The sequence below is a fragment of the Calliphora vicina genome, chromosome 5 (genome assembly GCF_958450345.1).
Source record: "Calliphora vicina chromosome 5, idCalVici1.1, whole genome shotgun sequence".
In the NCBI taxonomy this organism is placed as follows: domain Eukaryota; kingdom Metazoa; phylum Arthropoda; class Insecta; order Diptera; family Calliphoridae; genus Calliphora; species Calliphora vicina.
In genome coordinates this window covers 76,748,772-76,765,089 of record NC_088784.1, presented here as the reverse complement: position 1 = coordinate 76,765,089, position 16,318 = coordinate 76,748,772, and the positions used below count along the sequence as shown (strand labels likewise).

The following is a 16,318-nucleotide window of genomic DNA, read 5'->3' as shown; positions in this document are numbered from 1 at the left end:
TTTTAAATTTTAAAATTTTTTTTTTAAAAAAAAAAAAAATCTGGTTCAAAATTTTTTTCCCGATTTTGACCCATTGTAGGTCCAACTTTCTATGGTCTTATATACGTCGTTGCAAATGTCTTTGAAATATCTATCATTAGATATCCATATTGTCTATATTAATGTCTTAGTAATCCAGATATAGGTAAAAAATAGGTCAAAAATCGAGGTTGTCTTGGTTTTTTCCTCATATCTCAGCCATTTGTGGACCGATTTTGCTGATTTTAAATAGCAAAATTCTCGAAAGCATGTCTGACAGAATTATTGAAGATTTGGATCCCGAAGATATCTGGGGTCTTCAGAAAACTGATTTCAACAGACAGACAGACAGACAGACGGACAGACAGACAGACAGACAGACGGACATGGCTTAATCGACTCCGCTATCTATAAGGATCCAGAATATATATACTTTATAGGGTCGGAAATGAAAAATGTAGAAATTACAAACGGAATGACAAACTTATATATACCCTTCTCACGAAGCTGAAGGGTATAAAAACGAAAAGAGAAAAACTCCCGGCGAATTTTTTTTCATAATTGGGCTGATTTATTGAGTTTCTAAAACTAAAATTTGTATCAACATTTTAATAGGATTACAAGCATTAGGATCAATTTGATCCACATTTATTCCGAACTTTAGATAAGTTAATTTTTGGTCTTACAAAGAAATTGTTCTTAGAGAAAGTTTCTTTAATAAAAAATCTACTATTTTTTGAATTTTTAAATCGTTTATTTTTGGATCCATATTTTCTTATATGGTGGTAATTTAGTTGTCTAACTAACAAAAGAAATTAGAGTCTATTCGGTCTAAAAGTATGCCCTATATTTTTAAAAAAGCGGCCCAAAGTATGGCAAAATTTTTAAATTACAATTTTCAAATGCCTATAATTCGGAAATTATAAGAGATAAATAGCACAAGCAAGCATATTTTTTTCCTATTGCCATTCCTCCATTCAACGCTTATACCCTTCACTATTAGTGGCAACCCCACAATAGGTATATTCTGGATCGTTATAAATAGCGGGGTCGATATATCCATGTCCGTCTGTATATTGAAAATAACTTTCCGTAGCCCCCAAATAATGGGAAAAATATTTTTAACTCGCATTTTTTTCACCAAAAACAATATTTTTGTCATCTTTTTTTTCACTAATGAATTCCAAAACAAAATTATTTATTTTAAATTTAAAAGAGTGCTTGCTATATTTGGCTGTGCCGAATCTTATATACCCTTCACCAAATTATACTTCAAAATTTTAAATATTTTTAGGTAAACAAAATTAAATTTTTTTCCAGTTGTTTTTTTCATTTTTTGGAAAAAAAAAATTTTCGATTGTTATTTTATTTTTTTTTATTAAATTTTTTTTTTGTTTTTTAAATTTTTTTTTGTGAAAAAAAATTCGGGTTAAAATTTTTTTTCCGATTTTGACCCGTTGTAGGTCCTACTTACTATGGTCTTATATACGTCGTTGCAGATGTCTTTGAAATATCTATCATTAGATATCCATATTGTCTATATTAATGTCTTAGTATACCAGATATAAGTCAAAAATCGAGGTTGTCTTGGTTTTTTCCTCATATCTCAGCCATTTGTGGACCGATTTTGCTGATTTTAAATAGCAAAATTCTCGAAAGCATGTCTGACAGAATTATTGAAGATTTGGATCCCGAAGATATCTGGGGTCTTCAGAAAATTGATTTCAACAGACAGACAGACAGACGGACATGGCTTAATCGACTCCTCTATCTATAAGGATCCAGAATATATATACTTTATAGGGTCGGAAATGAAAAATGTAGAAATTACAAACGGAATGACAAACTTATATATACCCTTCTCACGAAGGTGAAGGGTATAAAAATGGAAAAAAAAATTAATTAAAGTATTATTTGGTGAAATAGTATAAAAAACTCAAATATCTTAAATCGCTAATAACACTCTGCTACAAAATGAGACTTTTTGTCAGAACTTGAGGACATACTAAAATCGTTTTCAAAAATTTTGAAACACCCTTAAAATTTTGAGATATTTTGAAAAAACTGTTTTTAGTATCTCTAACTCGCACATTTTTAGACCTATTTCAAAATTTTAAACACTTATGGATAGACAAAGAATTAAGCTTTCATAAAATGTATGCACAAAATGTATATCAAAAATTGCGTAAGTTTTTATAAAAAGTTTCTCTTTATTTTTTATTTTTTTCGTAATTTTTCATATTCAACAATAGTTAATTTAATTTTTTTCTATGAAAACCTATTCTTTTTTGCACAGTGTTTTAAAGACATCTTTATACGGGAAAAAATGAAATATTACTTGTTAAAATCGGTTTATATTTGCAAAAGATATTAAACTTTTTTTTAAAAAAGTTCGAAAAAATTTACCTTGTAAATTCAAAATTTTACAAATATTTTTTTGTTTATTTTTATTTATATGCGCTGGGGGAGAAAATACTAAAAATGGTGTTAATTAAAAGTAGAATAACTTTTAGAATTTTCATCCGATTTGAATAATTAAAACCATGTTTGTTAAGAACTAAATTTTCTATATATGTTGGTATAAATTTTTATAAACTTTCATATCAAAATAAGCAATGAAAAGCGACTAAAATCAAAAAAGTTGATAAATTTTGTTTTTCTTTTAGATATTCTTAACAAAAACAATACTTATAACTCTAAAATGTATCAAAAAATGCACGTCATTTTAAAGCGTAATCAGTTTTCTTTCCAAACCCGTTAAACAATTTAAAGTCGGACAAAAACTGACTAAGCTACAGGTCGATAAGTCGACGAACATTACTGAAAACCGTTTTTTCAGAATAACTTCTGAATTTGAGGGTGTTTCTGAAATTTTTAGAGATAATTTGTAGTGTACTCAGCAAGACCTATAACCCACGCTAGGCCGTTTTGCTAGTTTTTTTCCATCGTAGCACCGTGTAACTTTGTAAATTCTCAGATTTTACGGAAAATGAGCTCAATCTATAGGCTTGGGCAATATTATTAAAATCGGACTAGTTACATTTTCAATAGATGGAGTCTCTTTTGAACGCGGTTTTTATTTTTAATTTGTACCAACGTATAGTCATATGAGGGAAGTTTCGCTTTACTTGTTTAATTTGAAAAAGTTAATGAAGTTTTAATATTCGAGAGATGGTTTGTGCGAACAATGGCATGGAAGACAAAGATCGGCCAGGATAGCCACAGCACACCGATTACTCTCCAAAGCTTATGGTGAATGTGTTCCATTTGTTTCAACGAGCGAAAGATGGTTTGTGCGGTTCAGAAGTGGTGATTTTGACACCAAAAACAAAGATCGCCCAGGCCAGCCAAAAAAGTTTAAAGACCGAGAATTGGAGGCATTACTCCATGAAGATTGCTGTAAAACTCAACAAGAACTTGGGAGTTACGCAATCAGCAATTGAGCTGCTGAAATCTGACCAGACCATCACAACGAAAAAATCCCGAATTTTTGAGTATGAAGATTATGAAATTCGAAATTGTAAAATAATAGCCATTCGAGAAATCGTATTTAACACCAAATATCAAACAAACATTTTATTTTTTTTTGTAAACTTGACACAATTTATTACAATTATAAAAAACAATACAATTATATAAACAATACCTTAAATAAGTACCAATGAGTATCATCACAATCTAAAATATAATAACTTATAATTATCTCTAAGAATGAGTATAATCAAATATGTAAAATCACATTTCTCAACATTACAACTTCGAGCTCTTGGCAGCCAAAGCATTTTCTCTCATAAACGGTTTTAAGTGTAAATCGAAAAATTTCGGAACAGGTGTCTGATTCAAAGGATGCTTAAGGGCGGCCTCAAACAAACGTTCATAAACATGGCCATCGTAGGAGCCCAAAGCAGAGCTTAAGACACGATCATGAAAATCGAAGCCGTCTACAAGGGCTACAGCATCGGGTCTCAGGGTCTTTAAAGCTTTTTCTAAACGAGCTTGTAACGAATCAATTTCATTTTCGCCAAGTGGCACAAACTAAATAGAAAACAGATTATTTGTTATTTAATTATCTAACAATAACCCCATGTCTATACTTGATAAATTTTTGTCATGATAGATTTCATGGTTGTCGAGAGAAAATATGCTCAATTAAATGATATTTTTGACAAAATTGTCAGAGCTTTGTCCTGACTACAAACGTCATTAAATGATGAGATAAATATTTGTCAAATATAGTCAGGGGGTGGTAGCACATGCTCTGAAATACTCACTCTTAAAATATCTCCTAAATGCCGGAAAAATGTATGTAGTAAATATAATTCCAAGAGATTTTCCAAGACTTTTTGAAACTCTGGTGAACGTTTATTCTTAGCTTCATCATTGACGACTGATTCGTGAAAGTTACTGGACACAAAAGCACGACCATGTAATTCTGCTGCTCTCGTCATGACCAATGCTGTATTATTAAAAGCGTTGGGCTGACTTAGGCCCTCTCCAAGACGTGCATTATAGTTTCTATGAGCAATGCGAGTGGTTCTAAGTAAAGAAAATTTAATTATAAAATTGAACATTGAAAACATTATCTGAATACTCACCCAACACAGGCATATTGCAAAGCTTTCACTAAACAACTCCATGAACCCAGCCATTTCGGAAAACTATGCCAATTGGCACCTTCCGATAAATATGACAAGGTGGGCATCAGTTTCTTGCCAGCCAAAACATCCGACCAAGATTTTATTAAAATCTTGCCGACCTGTAAGTACAGCACCGTGTTTTCTCCCTCGTAGGTGCAGGCAGCTGTGGCAAGTGTAAATAAATTACCCATATTAGCGGCAGTCAAGTAGCCATGTCCTCCACAACCCTGACGCATACGTTCAATGCCGTAAGCAGAATCATACGAACAAGAAACTTTAAGAATACAAGCCAAAGCATGTAATTCGGGCAAACGAGAGAAATCCTGTTCAGCTATATCCTGGGAGGTTTGCTCATACAGTCTTAGTAAACTGCCAGCAGCCAGGCGATAGGCAACAGCAGTAGCTATTTCGGGTAAAACTTTCATTTGTTGGGTCAAATGTTCCAGAATTTTAGGTTCCGGTTCGCTAGAATATATAACAACTTAAAAAGAGAAACAAATTTGGAAGACTCCACACTTACTTTTCCTCAATGGGACTTTGACGTCTCACCACCGAATAACGTGTAGCAATAGTGGCAGCTTGGGCTAATGTGAATGCATTAGCCAAAGCGACCATGCAACGCACATAGACCATGGGAAAATAGGACAGCTTAGAATCAGAACTCTTTACAAAGCTGCCATCTGGTAAGACCTGTTGATTTTTCATCAACATATTCAGTCGAGGAACTCGCACATTTTTCAAACCCAAAAATCCATTATTAATGCCATTCACCCCAATTTTCTTGCCAATCTCACCAATATGTACCCCCGGCATAGGCATATGGCTGTCTTCATCACGCACTTGCAGCACAAACATTTGAATGCCCTTGCTCACGCCATCAATATATAATTGAGCCACAACAATGCAATAATTACAAACATGACCCACTTCACAAAGGAAACAGAAAACTTTTAAGAAATTCTTAAATAAATTCAGATTAATTATGAAATACTTACATCCGCCCGGCCACCATTTGTATGAAGTCAAGGTGGGTGTATTCAATATAAATTCCTGCGTTTGGTGATCATAATCCGCCCTGGTTTCCAAACCACGCAAATAAGTACCATGACCCAACTCCGTTTGAGCATAAGTACCAAGAATTTCACAATTATCCGCACGATGACCAAACATTTCATATTGTTCCTTAGTACCCTGACCTTTTAAGGCACGAGTAAACATAACAATGTGCACCGCCAAAGGATTACCGGCTGGCATTAATGCCCCGCCCACCGGACCACTCGTTAGCAAACTAAATGGAAAATAATAAAATAAAAATGAAAAAGTTATACTATATTCAATTAAATGTGAACTTACGGATAAATTTCGGAACCACCTGGATTCAGACGATTCTGTAATTCACGTAATTTTTTAGATGCATGCACGGCGTGTTTTACGGCCATGGTAGCCATATCTTCATAGGACGCAAACTCATGATCCAATGAATCGTCTAAATCTTGATAAAGCTCCTCCTCTGAAAGATTAATTTTGCATTATATTATTATTAATACTCAAGACACATGGACCAAGGAAAAATCAGCAACTAATATATAAAGAAAAATTATTCCTAATTTAAAAAAGCAAATAGGGAAAACTTGAGTCAACTTTAAAATACTGATAAGATATCCCACAGCAATACTATTGAAAGCTTAGAGAAATACATATAGAGCGGAAACTAAAAAAAAAAAACAAGTATGAGAGCTATATTTGGCTGTGCCGAATCTTCTTACCCTTTACCAAATTATACTTCAAATTACAAATTTTAAATATTTTTAGGTAAACAAAATTTATTTTTTTCAAAGTAGTTTTTTTCATTTTTTGTAAAAAAAAATTTTTCCAATTGTTTTTTTTTTAAATTTTTTAAATTTAAAATTTTTTTTTAAATTTTTAAAAAAATTTTTTTGTTTTTTGTAATTTTTTTTTTTTTTGGTGAAAAAAAATTGGGTAAAAAAATATTTCTTTCGATTTTGACTCATTGTAGGTCCAACTTACTATGGTCTTATATACGTCGTTGCAAAGGTCTTTGAAATATCTATCCATATTGTCTATATTAATGACTTAGAATCCAGATATACACACATCCTCAGAAGTGAGTATACAACAGTGAATTTTTTGATTGTTTTAAGATCATAAAAATCATTATATTCCGACTTAAATATTTTTTTTCCTAACCGAATCTATTTTTCAACTCAATCTCCTAGAAACCGAAACTTTTAAATTTGAATTGATGGATAGATTTTAGGATTTTCATTATCTTAAAAAATTCAAATAATTTTTGGTGTTTACTCACTTTTGAGGCTCACTGTAGGTCAAAAATCGAGGTTGTCCTGGTTTTTCCTCATATCTCAACCATTCGTGGACCGATTTTGCTGAATTTAAATAGGAAACTTCTCGAAAGCATTTCTGACAGAATTATTAAAGATTTGGATCCTGAATATATCTGGGGTCTTCAGAAAATTGATTTCAACAGACAGACGGACGGACATGGCTTAATCGACTACGCTATCTATAAGGATCCAGAATATATACTTTATAGGGTCGGAAAATTATAAACGGAATGACAAACTTATATATACCTTTCTCACGAAGGTCGTGTGTGTGATTACTCAAAATAATCACACACACGAGTGATGTTTTTGTTTTCGCATAGATTTTTATACTAATACATTCTTAGCACTTTGTTCACAACTAGAGATGCCAAACGGGGAATCCCGTTCCCGAAAATTTTTTAATTTTAAATCCCGGGATTTTCCAAATCCTGTTTTTCATTAATAAATAGGGGAAATTGTCATTTTTGTGTGCCTTTTTTATGCATTTTGACATTCTACATGCCCGAATATCGCAAAGTGCTGTTCAGCAAAGTTGTTAAGCTCAACTCCTGCTACAACATAGTTAATAAAGGAAAACGATATTTTTGGTTTTCCTAGAGTGGGGCTCTAGAAAATCAATTCTACACCCTTTTTTGTAAGTTATCTAACAAAACTCAACTTAAATCCTCTTCAACGAAATTGATTTTATCTCAGATGAGGAGCTCGACCAAAATGAAAATATTTCGATTGCTCAAAGGCTAAAAGATATTATTAATAAATGTAAAAAAACCAAATAGCAATAACGAAACCAAGTTATAATGTAGATTTGCAACTTGCAAAAGAAATAGATCACTTTATTTCTGAAGGAACAAGAGGAAAATACTTGCAGATTTGTTATAAGCATTTGCAAACGGTTTTGCCAATATGAAAGATGTTTTTCGGCAGCAGCATATGTTTCGTCTGTCATTCGTTCCAGAATGACAGACGAAACCATAGATGCAATAATATGATTTTTAGGCCCTAATTTTGTAAATCACGTCACCAAAGTGATATTTATATGGAAAGCAAAAACAAAATTTCAAAAATTTTAAAAATTTGTTTTTGTTTTATATACAAAATTTTCAAATTATGAAAGGCAAATCAACGTTTGAATTTTGGTGCGTTTGTTCTTTTAAGAATTTGTATATAAAACAAAAACAAATTTTTAAAATTTTTGAAATTTTGTTTTTGCTTTCCATATAAATATCGCTTTGTGAAGTGATTTACAAAATTAGGACCATAATTATGTATGTACGTTTCTTTCTTATAATTTTCGGGATTTTAGATTTCCCGAAAATCCCGAAACCCCGGGTCGGGAGTAACAATTTTGAGTAGTTTTATAATACATATAGTTTGTGAATACTATGTCGCTTTTTTGTTTATTTTTGAGTGGAATATTTTAGGATTTCATTCACTGTTAATCCAGAAAATGGAGTTCCTTTAAATCGTTCCTTCCGGAACCATTCATAAAATACAAAATCTACTTTTGGTTCATCAGCAGTCTTTAAAGTTGTTCGATTTCTAACACTAACAATCCGCACTTCTCAAAATTAAACACGTGTAAATATCGAGCCCTTAGCGCCAAATTATCGTAAGCGACAAAACACAAATTTTACAGGAGAAGGTTTTTTCGATTATTTTGAAATTTATACATAGAATTTAAAATGTTATGATGCGATATAATATAATTTCGTTCAAGCTATTTGTCTATTTTTCAAAAATATTGATAACTTTTGACAATTAAAAATTCATGGAATACTTTATAGAAAAATATGACAAAAAATGTTTTTTTATTGAATTTTTGCATAGATAAAAATTTTTCGAATTGATATTAAATTTTTATTTATAAATAGTTTTTAATGAAATTTCACAGTTATGTAGATTTTTCTATTTAAAATGGAAAAATAAAAACGAATTTTGAAATTTATTATCAGCTATCCCGCAATTCCCAACAAAGTGTTGAAAAATTCCAAAAATGGTAATTTTTAGTTTTTTGGCTATAATATCCATACCAGTGTCGGGGTTATAATAAACATATTGAGCCACCTATAATCGGTTACTATATTTTGATATCGAATAAGCGATTTCAGAATTTTTGCCCTAAAATTTTATTTTACATAAAAAATAGGTGTTTTTCGAATATCTCCTAAGCTATAATAGATAATTGATAGGTACGACGAGGATTTTTGTAGTGCTCGATGAGAAGATTCTACATGTATAATTTTTTTGAAATCGGAACTCAAACCAAGGATAATATCGGTTTAAAAATTTAACATACCCGAGGTTTCCTACTTTGAGTGCCCTTGGTCGCCCCCCTGGTGGGCCCATGAGGTCCACGTTCAAAACAAAAACTCGACAGCACTTCTTCTTTGCACATGTGAAATTTCATTCAAACCAATCTAACCATGTAGAAGTTACAGATTTATTTCCCTCTTTTTTTCTATACCACTGTGTGTCGCTTACGATAAAATTTGTTTACTGTAAAATATAAACATTTGTCCAATTCACAACGTAGTTGTAAGTTGTATGATACAACTTTTGTGGTTGTGAACACAGATTTAGCAAAGTCGTATGTTTCCTTGTCAAGCCTTGAAATACCAAAAAAGATGTTATTAACAATTTTGATATTCTGAGAATGCTAAAACATCAGTCGGTCCATAAAATTTTAATTTCTGCAATAAAACAAAAATTTTAAAAATGTCGCTTACGATAATTTGGAGCAAAGGGCTCGATATGTATAATGCCGGATAATATAGGTAATTACGGTTAATCGATGCCAAAACATTTTAATCGTTCCAAAAATATTTTATTTTTCTTTCACGGATAATAATCGAGGCCTCACTGTATAAGTTTGACATTCCGTTTGTAATTTCCATAATATAATTTTCCGACCCTATAAAGTATATATATTCTGGATCCTTATAGATAGCGGAGTCGATTAAGCCATGTCCGTCTGTCTGTCTGCCTGTATGTTGAAATCAACTTTCCGAAGACCCCAACCAACTACATACACGATTACATCAATATCTCCAGAATTCTTCCGGCTCAGTTGCTATTTAAAATCGAGAAAATCGGTCCACAAATGGCTGAGATATTACCTACATACAATCTGGATTACTAAATCATTAATATAGACAATATGTATATCTAATGATAGATATTTCAAAGACTTTTGCAACGACGTATATAAACCATAGTAAGTTGGACCTACAATGGGTCAACATTTTTTTTCTAAACTTTTTTTCGCTAAATATTTAAAAAAAAAATTTTAAATTTAAAAAAAAATTAAATTTAAAAAAAAAATTTTAAATTTAATAAAACAATTCGAAAAAATTTGTTTTCCAAAAAATTAAAAAAACAAATAAATTTTGTTTACTTAAAAATATTTAAAATTTTTATTTTTAAGTATAATTTGGTGAAGGGTATATAAAATTCGGCACAGCTGAATATACATAGCTCGCTTACTTATAAATTAAATTTGATGTTTTTAATGTGAAACAAACAATTGGCATACGTAAGAAAAATGCATAAGAATTAATTAAATGTCCACTGTATAAATATTTTGTTTTGTATTAATTCAATTAATCAACAAATTCAACAAATTATTAATAGACCAATTGGTAATTAAAACATTGATAATTTGCCTATTTTAATACTGATTTTTAATTAATGTCCCCCCTAAAAAAAGACCTGATAAGACTTATTTCAGTTATAAAATATATTTCATTGTTTGCAAGTGCATTTAGTAATCAAATTCTAAAGACTATATTAGGGATTACTATGTAATTATATTTTCAGAATAAAAACTATAAAAATTAAATATTCGACCTTCTGTCATTGAGTTGTTCTAGGTAAGTTGTTCTACTTATGTATATTAAACAGTAACGTTACTGTCTGACTAATTTAAGATCAACCAGCCCAAACGTCATAAAGTATTTGGACTATAGGTTCCCCTCTCCCTATGTAGATCCACTAAGAAGGGATTTTTTGGAATTTTGAATATTAAATTCGAAATTTGAATATAAAATTCAATACATACATATGTATTTATATACTTAAAATATGCGCAGATAGGATTTTGGTACTATTTTGAGATTCGAATCTTTGGTACTTTTTTTGACATCCCACGTATCTTTTAAAGCCACTAAATTGTTTTTCTATTGTATAAATTGACTAGACTAAGGAATTTCTTATTATGAGATCCCACTATGATACTAAAATGTATTACAATAAAATTTGCGTCATGTCAATGTGGACAAAAAAGTACCAAAAAGGGGTAAGATCGGGAAAATAAATTTTATTCCTAATTGGTATAAAGTATATACATATATTCTGGATCCTTATAGATAGCGGAGTCGATTAAGCCGATTGTGGGAATTACAAACGGAATGACAAACTTATATATACCCTTCTCACGAAGGTGAATGGTATAATAATTCATTCCATAAAACCATTATTAATAAAAGCTTCAAAGGTTTTATTCATTATTGAATGGAATTAAATTTATTCAACTTATTCAAAATTGAATTGAAATATTTTTTTGCAACTTGTGTTTTTCTAATAAATAAAGTTAATTTTTATTAGATTTGAATTGAAGTCAAATTGAATGATTCAATACATTTTAGTAAGTTAATTTTGAATGCATTTGAATTGTATAAACATTGAATAATTTAATAAGGAACTAATTTATAATAAATACTTTAATGGAAATGGTTAAGAGATCAAATCAATTTGATTTGACAAATTGCTCATTTGTCAGCAATAAATACAAATTTCATAGGGAGGATAAGTCGTTGGACTTGTGCGATTCAGGTGAAGGTATGTTTTTATTTGGATGTGAAAATATTTTAGTAAAATTGAGGAAAACTTTATCGATTATAATAATTTCTATTGCACTCTTATTCAAGTGCTCTGAATTACCTAATGAAGGTCTAAAAAAATTGTATTTTGGAAATAATATGGCCTGTTTCACGATGTCGAAATAAAAATGAGTCGATCATATTTGTATGAAAATCACTCAGTTTTTTTTAAATTCTCTCGAATAGTTTTCATACAAATTTGTTGGACTCATTTTTCTTTCGACATCGTGAAACAGGCCTTATATTATTGCACAGAGAAAACAGATTCATGATAGCAACCAAATTTGTTGCCAATCGAATGATTCTACCTTAGTAACCGAATTTTACAATTGTGGCTACAATATTTTAGAAGGGGTAACAAAAGTTTGGTTGCTTCAACCGAAATTCTTCTTTATCAACTGATTTTCTGTTGATAGAATCGAAAAATTCTATATGTGCAACCGAATCATTCGATTGGCAACAAATTCGGTTGCTATCACGAATCTGTTTTCTCTGTGTGATAATAAATTGTCATGTTATATTTATGGAGGTATTTGTACAAAACAGAATATTATTCCATTTTATTCAATGAAATATTTCGCAATTGCACTCTGATCTTATGCTTATTGTTTATTTTTTGCAGAAATTCCAAACAAAAAAAAAACTATTTTTATAAATTGTAAAAAGTGAATACATTTTATTAATGTCTACAAAAAGCTATCATGAAAATACATACTTATTTTAAGCTAACAAATTCCCTTACTTGCCCACTAAAACTTCTTGATTCCATTCATTAAAGTTCACTCTCACTATTGCGCGTTTTTATGAGCAAAGATCAAAGTTAAGTTCAGTGAACTTGAAATATTCAGAACTAAAAAAATGCTTTAACATTGGGATTACTAAGTAGATATGTATGTCTTCTTTGTGAATAATACAAATACAAAGGTTTTTGAACATTTGTCTGAAATACAATTATGCAGCAAAATCTCTTTTTAATTAAGTGAATTTTGTGCATCACTTACCAATTAATCTCTTCATTTCTAAAGTCCTCTTGTTGCCATAAAACCAAGCCGCAAATTCTTCCGTATTAAAACTGGCATTTTTACGTTCTATATCTATGTCGGGATTAATTGTTTTCGGTATAGTGATTTTATGCATTTTTATTTAATATAATTGTTTTATTTTCTTTCTTTTTTTTATTAAATCCTAAGAAATTTCAATAAATATTATATATTGCTATTAATTTTATACAGATCCACACGCACAATGGGAAAACAAAAAAATATACTTGTCGAGACGACGTCTCATTTACAACTAATCGATGTTTATAAAAAATAAACAATTTATTTAAAACTCTCTTTAATTGTTGTTTACTATTGCAAAACAATAAAAGCTTTCTGAATACTACTACTCGATCGTAGTATTGCAAAAACAAACATACAAACAAGATCGCATTTGTATTATATATGCATTAATTAAATCTGTGGCCATTTCGCATAACAACTTATGTCCACTTAAGTCAATTTACATAATACTAAAGGGCTGTAAATTTTTCAATCTTAAATAACACTAGTTTACAAGGTTTTTGCTCATGAATTGAAACATATGGGGATTTGTGTAATTAGGTATTCTAACTTCAGAAAAAATATTTAAAAAAATCCTGGACGTCAAACTTTTGAGATATTTCTTAAAAACGAAACATATAAAAATTTACATTAAATTAGTACAAAAAAATTAAAAGTGAAGTGTTTTAGTTCTATTTTTATAATTATTTTCATTTGTCTCCCTCACGACACTGCAACAGTAGTCTCCTAGCATATTCTGATCCCAAAAACCTTGATAATTCCTCTCGAAAATCTTCAAATCTTGATGGAAACGCTCTCCATGTTCGTCACTCATGTGTCCGAGGTTTTCCGGGAAAAAATCCACATGAGAATGTAAAAAGTGAATTTTGAGGGATATATTTACACCCATCAGTTCAAAATTATGTAATAAATTCACAACATTATCTCTGTAATTTTGACTTTTCTTATTCCCCAAAAATTCTTGAACAACAAGTTTAAAAGAATTCCATGCTGCATTTTCAACGTCGGTTAATAGACACTCAAATTTGGTATCAACCAAAATGTTTCTTATTTGACGACCCACAAATATGCCTTCTTTTAGTTTAGCCTCGGAAAGACTTGGGAACACGCTGCATAAATATTGAAATGCTGGTTTTGTCTTATCTAAAGCTTTTACGAAATTTTTTAATGTAAATAAGCATTTTGCAGTGTTTGTGTTATAGGAAAACCTTGATTTGACTGAATAATTTTTCCGCAAATAAAACAAAAATGGTCTGGGTTTATTTTACACTTTCCAGAAGACATTTTAAAATAGGTTTTACTTTAGAGTTTTGTATTTAATAGCGATTTATTAACGTTTATCTACAGGAAAGATGTACTTTTAAACAGTATTTATTTTTTTCCCGTTAATTTTTTTTGGAATTTGTCAAAAGAATACAACTCTGAAAGTATCTAGTAGCTTCGCCAGAGTGTTATGTACCCAAAAACGATGTGAATACCTAATTACCACAATTCGGTACACTACAGTATGCATTAGTAGTACTCAGGTCAGGGGAAAAATAAAAACCCATATATCTCAAAATTTGGACGTATAGAAGGGAAACAAAAAATGGTCAATTAGCGTCCCTAGCTCTTCTCGAAAATATAAGTTTCATTCCATGAGCAAACAAAAATGTTTGATTTGTAAACTAGTGTAATTATCCAGAAGTTATAATGTCTTTATAATTTCCCTTATATTTTTGTGTTACAAATGAAACAGTTTTTTATTTAAAAACATTGATTTTCCACTTAAGTTGTTTTAATGTTTTGCCACACAATAAACTGTTTATATGAGAGAGTAAAGAACATGGATAGTCAAGATATAGTACGCAATAAAATTTGTATCGCTCATACCCAAACAATTATATATAAAAATTACCTCTTCTAATATATAATTTTTGCCTTTGTGTTCTCTTAAAAATTGCAATAATTCGAATTTTGCTGATAAGAAAATTCGTTTTTCTACAAAGAGTTTTTAAATTTAAAAACCTGAATTTCCTATAAATACCTTGGACTGGAATTATAACACGATGCTACAAAATAACTATTTAATCATATTTTTACAATAGTATTTTAAAAAAATATATTTTTTAAGATTTAGGGTATACATTCGCATCACTTGAGAACGACTGCATCCATTTGGCAGATCCTTTTTTGTTTAAATGTTCGTCATAACCCAATTTCGGTTCTTATGAAAAGAAAAATTGACCACGACCACTTTTTTAATTTATATAAAATCGGAGAACAGCTGGACCGATTTGTCTAATTTTTGTTACCCTTCAGCTTCGTGAGAAGGGTATATATAAGTTTGTCAATCCGTTTGTAATTTCTACATTTTTCATTTGCGACCCCACAAAGTATATATATTCTAGATCGTTATAGATAGCGAAGAAGGACATGGCTTTATCATGTCCATCTGTATGTTGAAATCAACTTTCCGTAACCCTTAATATAATAATATATCTTACATATGTACATGATTTATACAATATAATCAATATGTATTTATCCGCTATAGACCCGGTTCGATTGCTTTTTAAAATCGACAAAATCGGCCCACAAATGGTGAGATATAAGGAAAAACCGGGACAACCTCGATTTTTCGCCTATTTTTTTATCTATATCTGGATTACTAAGTCATTAATATAGACATCCATATTGTCTAATGAAAGATATTTCAAAGTCCATTGCAACGATGTATCGGGAAAATATTTTTTACCCGAATTTTTTTTCATCAAAAAATTTTATTGTCATAAATTCTTGTTCCAAAAAAAAAAAAATTTTAAATATTTAAAAGTTTTTGTTTAAAGTATAATTTGGTAAAGTTTACTTGTTTATGTACGGAGTAATCCAATTTATGTTTTTAGGAAAAATAAATTGACTTCTTTGATATATCTAAAATCGATGAATGTCTGAACCGATTTGTCTAATTTTGTTTAAATGTTTGTAATCTATATATGACTGAAAAAACAAAAACCCTTGAAACTTTTTTTCAATATGATTCGAATAGAAGAAAATAATAAAATGTTACTATGTGAAAGTATTTAGATCATATTACAACATTTTAAAGACAAAAGTAATAGTTTAAACTGATTATATTTAAATTTTTAATGTTTTAGGTGTTTTAGGCTAAAATTACGGCGAAAACTAGGCTCCTAATTAGATTGTTTTTTTTTGTTATTGCCAAATTGTTTATTGAAACCGAATGTATATTTTCTATTAATTTTTTTTAGTTTTTGTATACATATATTTACAGAATATATATTGTTTTATTATAAGAGAAAAATCTGTCTCGTACGGTATGTCACGTACGATATTAAATTTTATTTATTATAAAA

At 30.0% G+C, this 16,318-nt stretch overlaps 1 protein-coding gene across 1 annotated transcript; it reads right to left on the bottom strand.

Annotated features, from left to right (window-relative positions):
* Window positions 1-3,592: 3,592 nt before the first annotated feature.
* Window positions 3,593-13,095, bottom strand: LOC135961670 (probable peroxisomal acyl-coenzyme A oxidase 1). The gene is made up of 7 exons (XM_065513208.1): window positions 12,900-13,095; window positions 6,009-6,165; window positions 5,651-5,943; window positions 5,176-5,581; window positions 4,614-5,120; window positions 4,290-4,554; window positions 3,593-4,053 (listed from the first exon to the last, which is right to left on the bottom strand). Exons 1-7 carry the CDS (start codon window positions 13,033-13,035, stop codon window positions 3,769-3,771), a joined length of 2,049 nt encoding a protein of 682 aa, XP_065369280.1. The 5' UTR covers window positions 13,036-13,095; the 3' UTR covers window positions 3,593-3,768.
* Window positions 13,096-16,318: the final 3,223 nt, after the last annotated feature.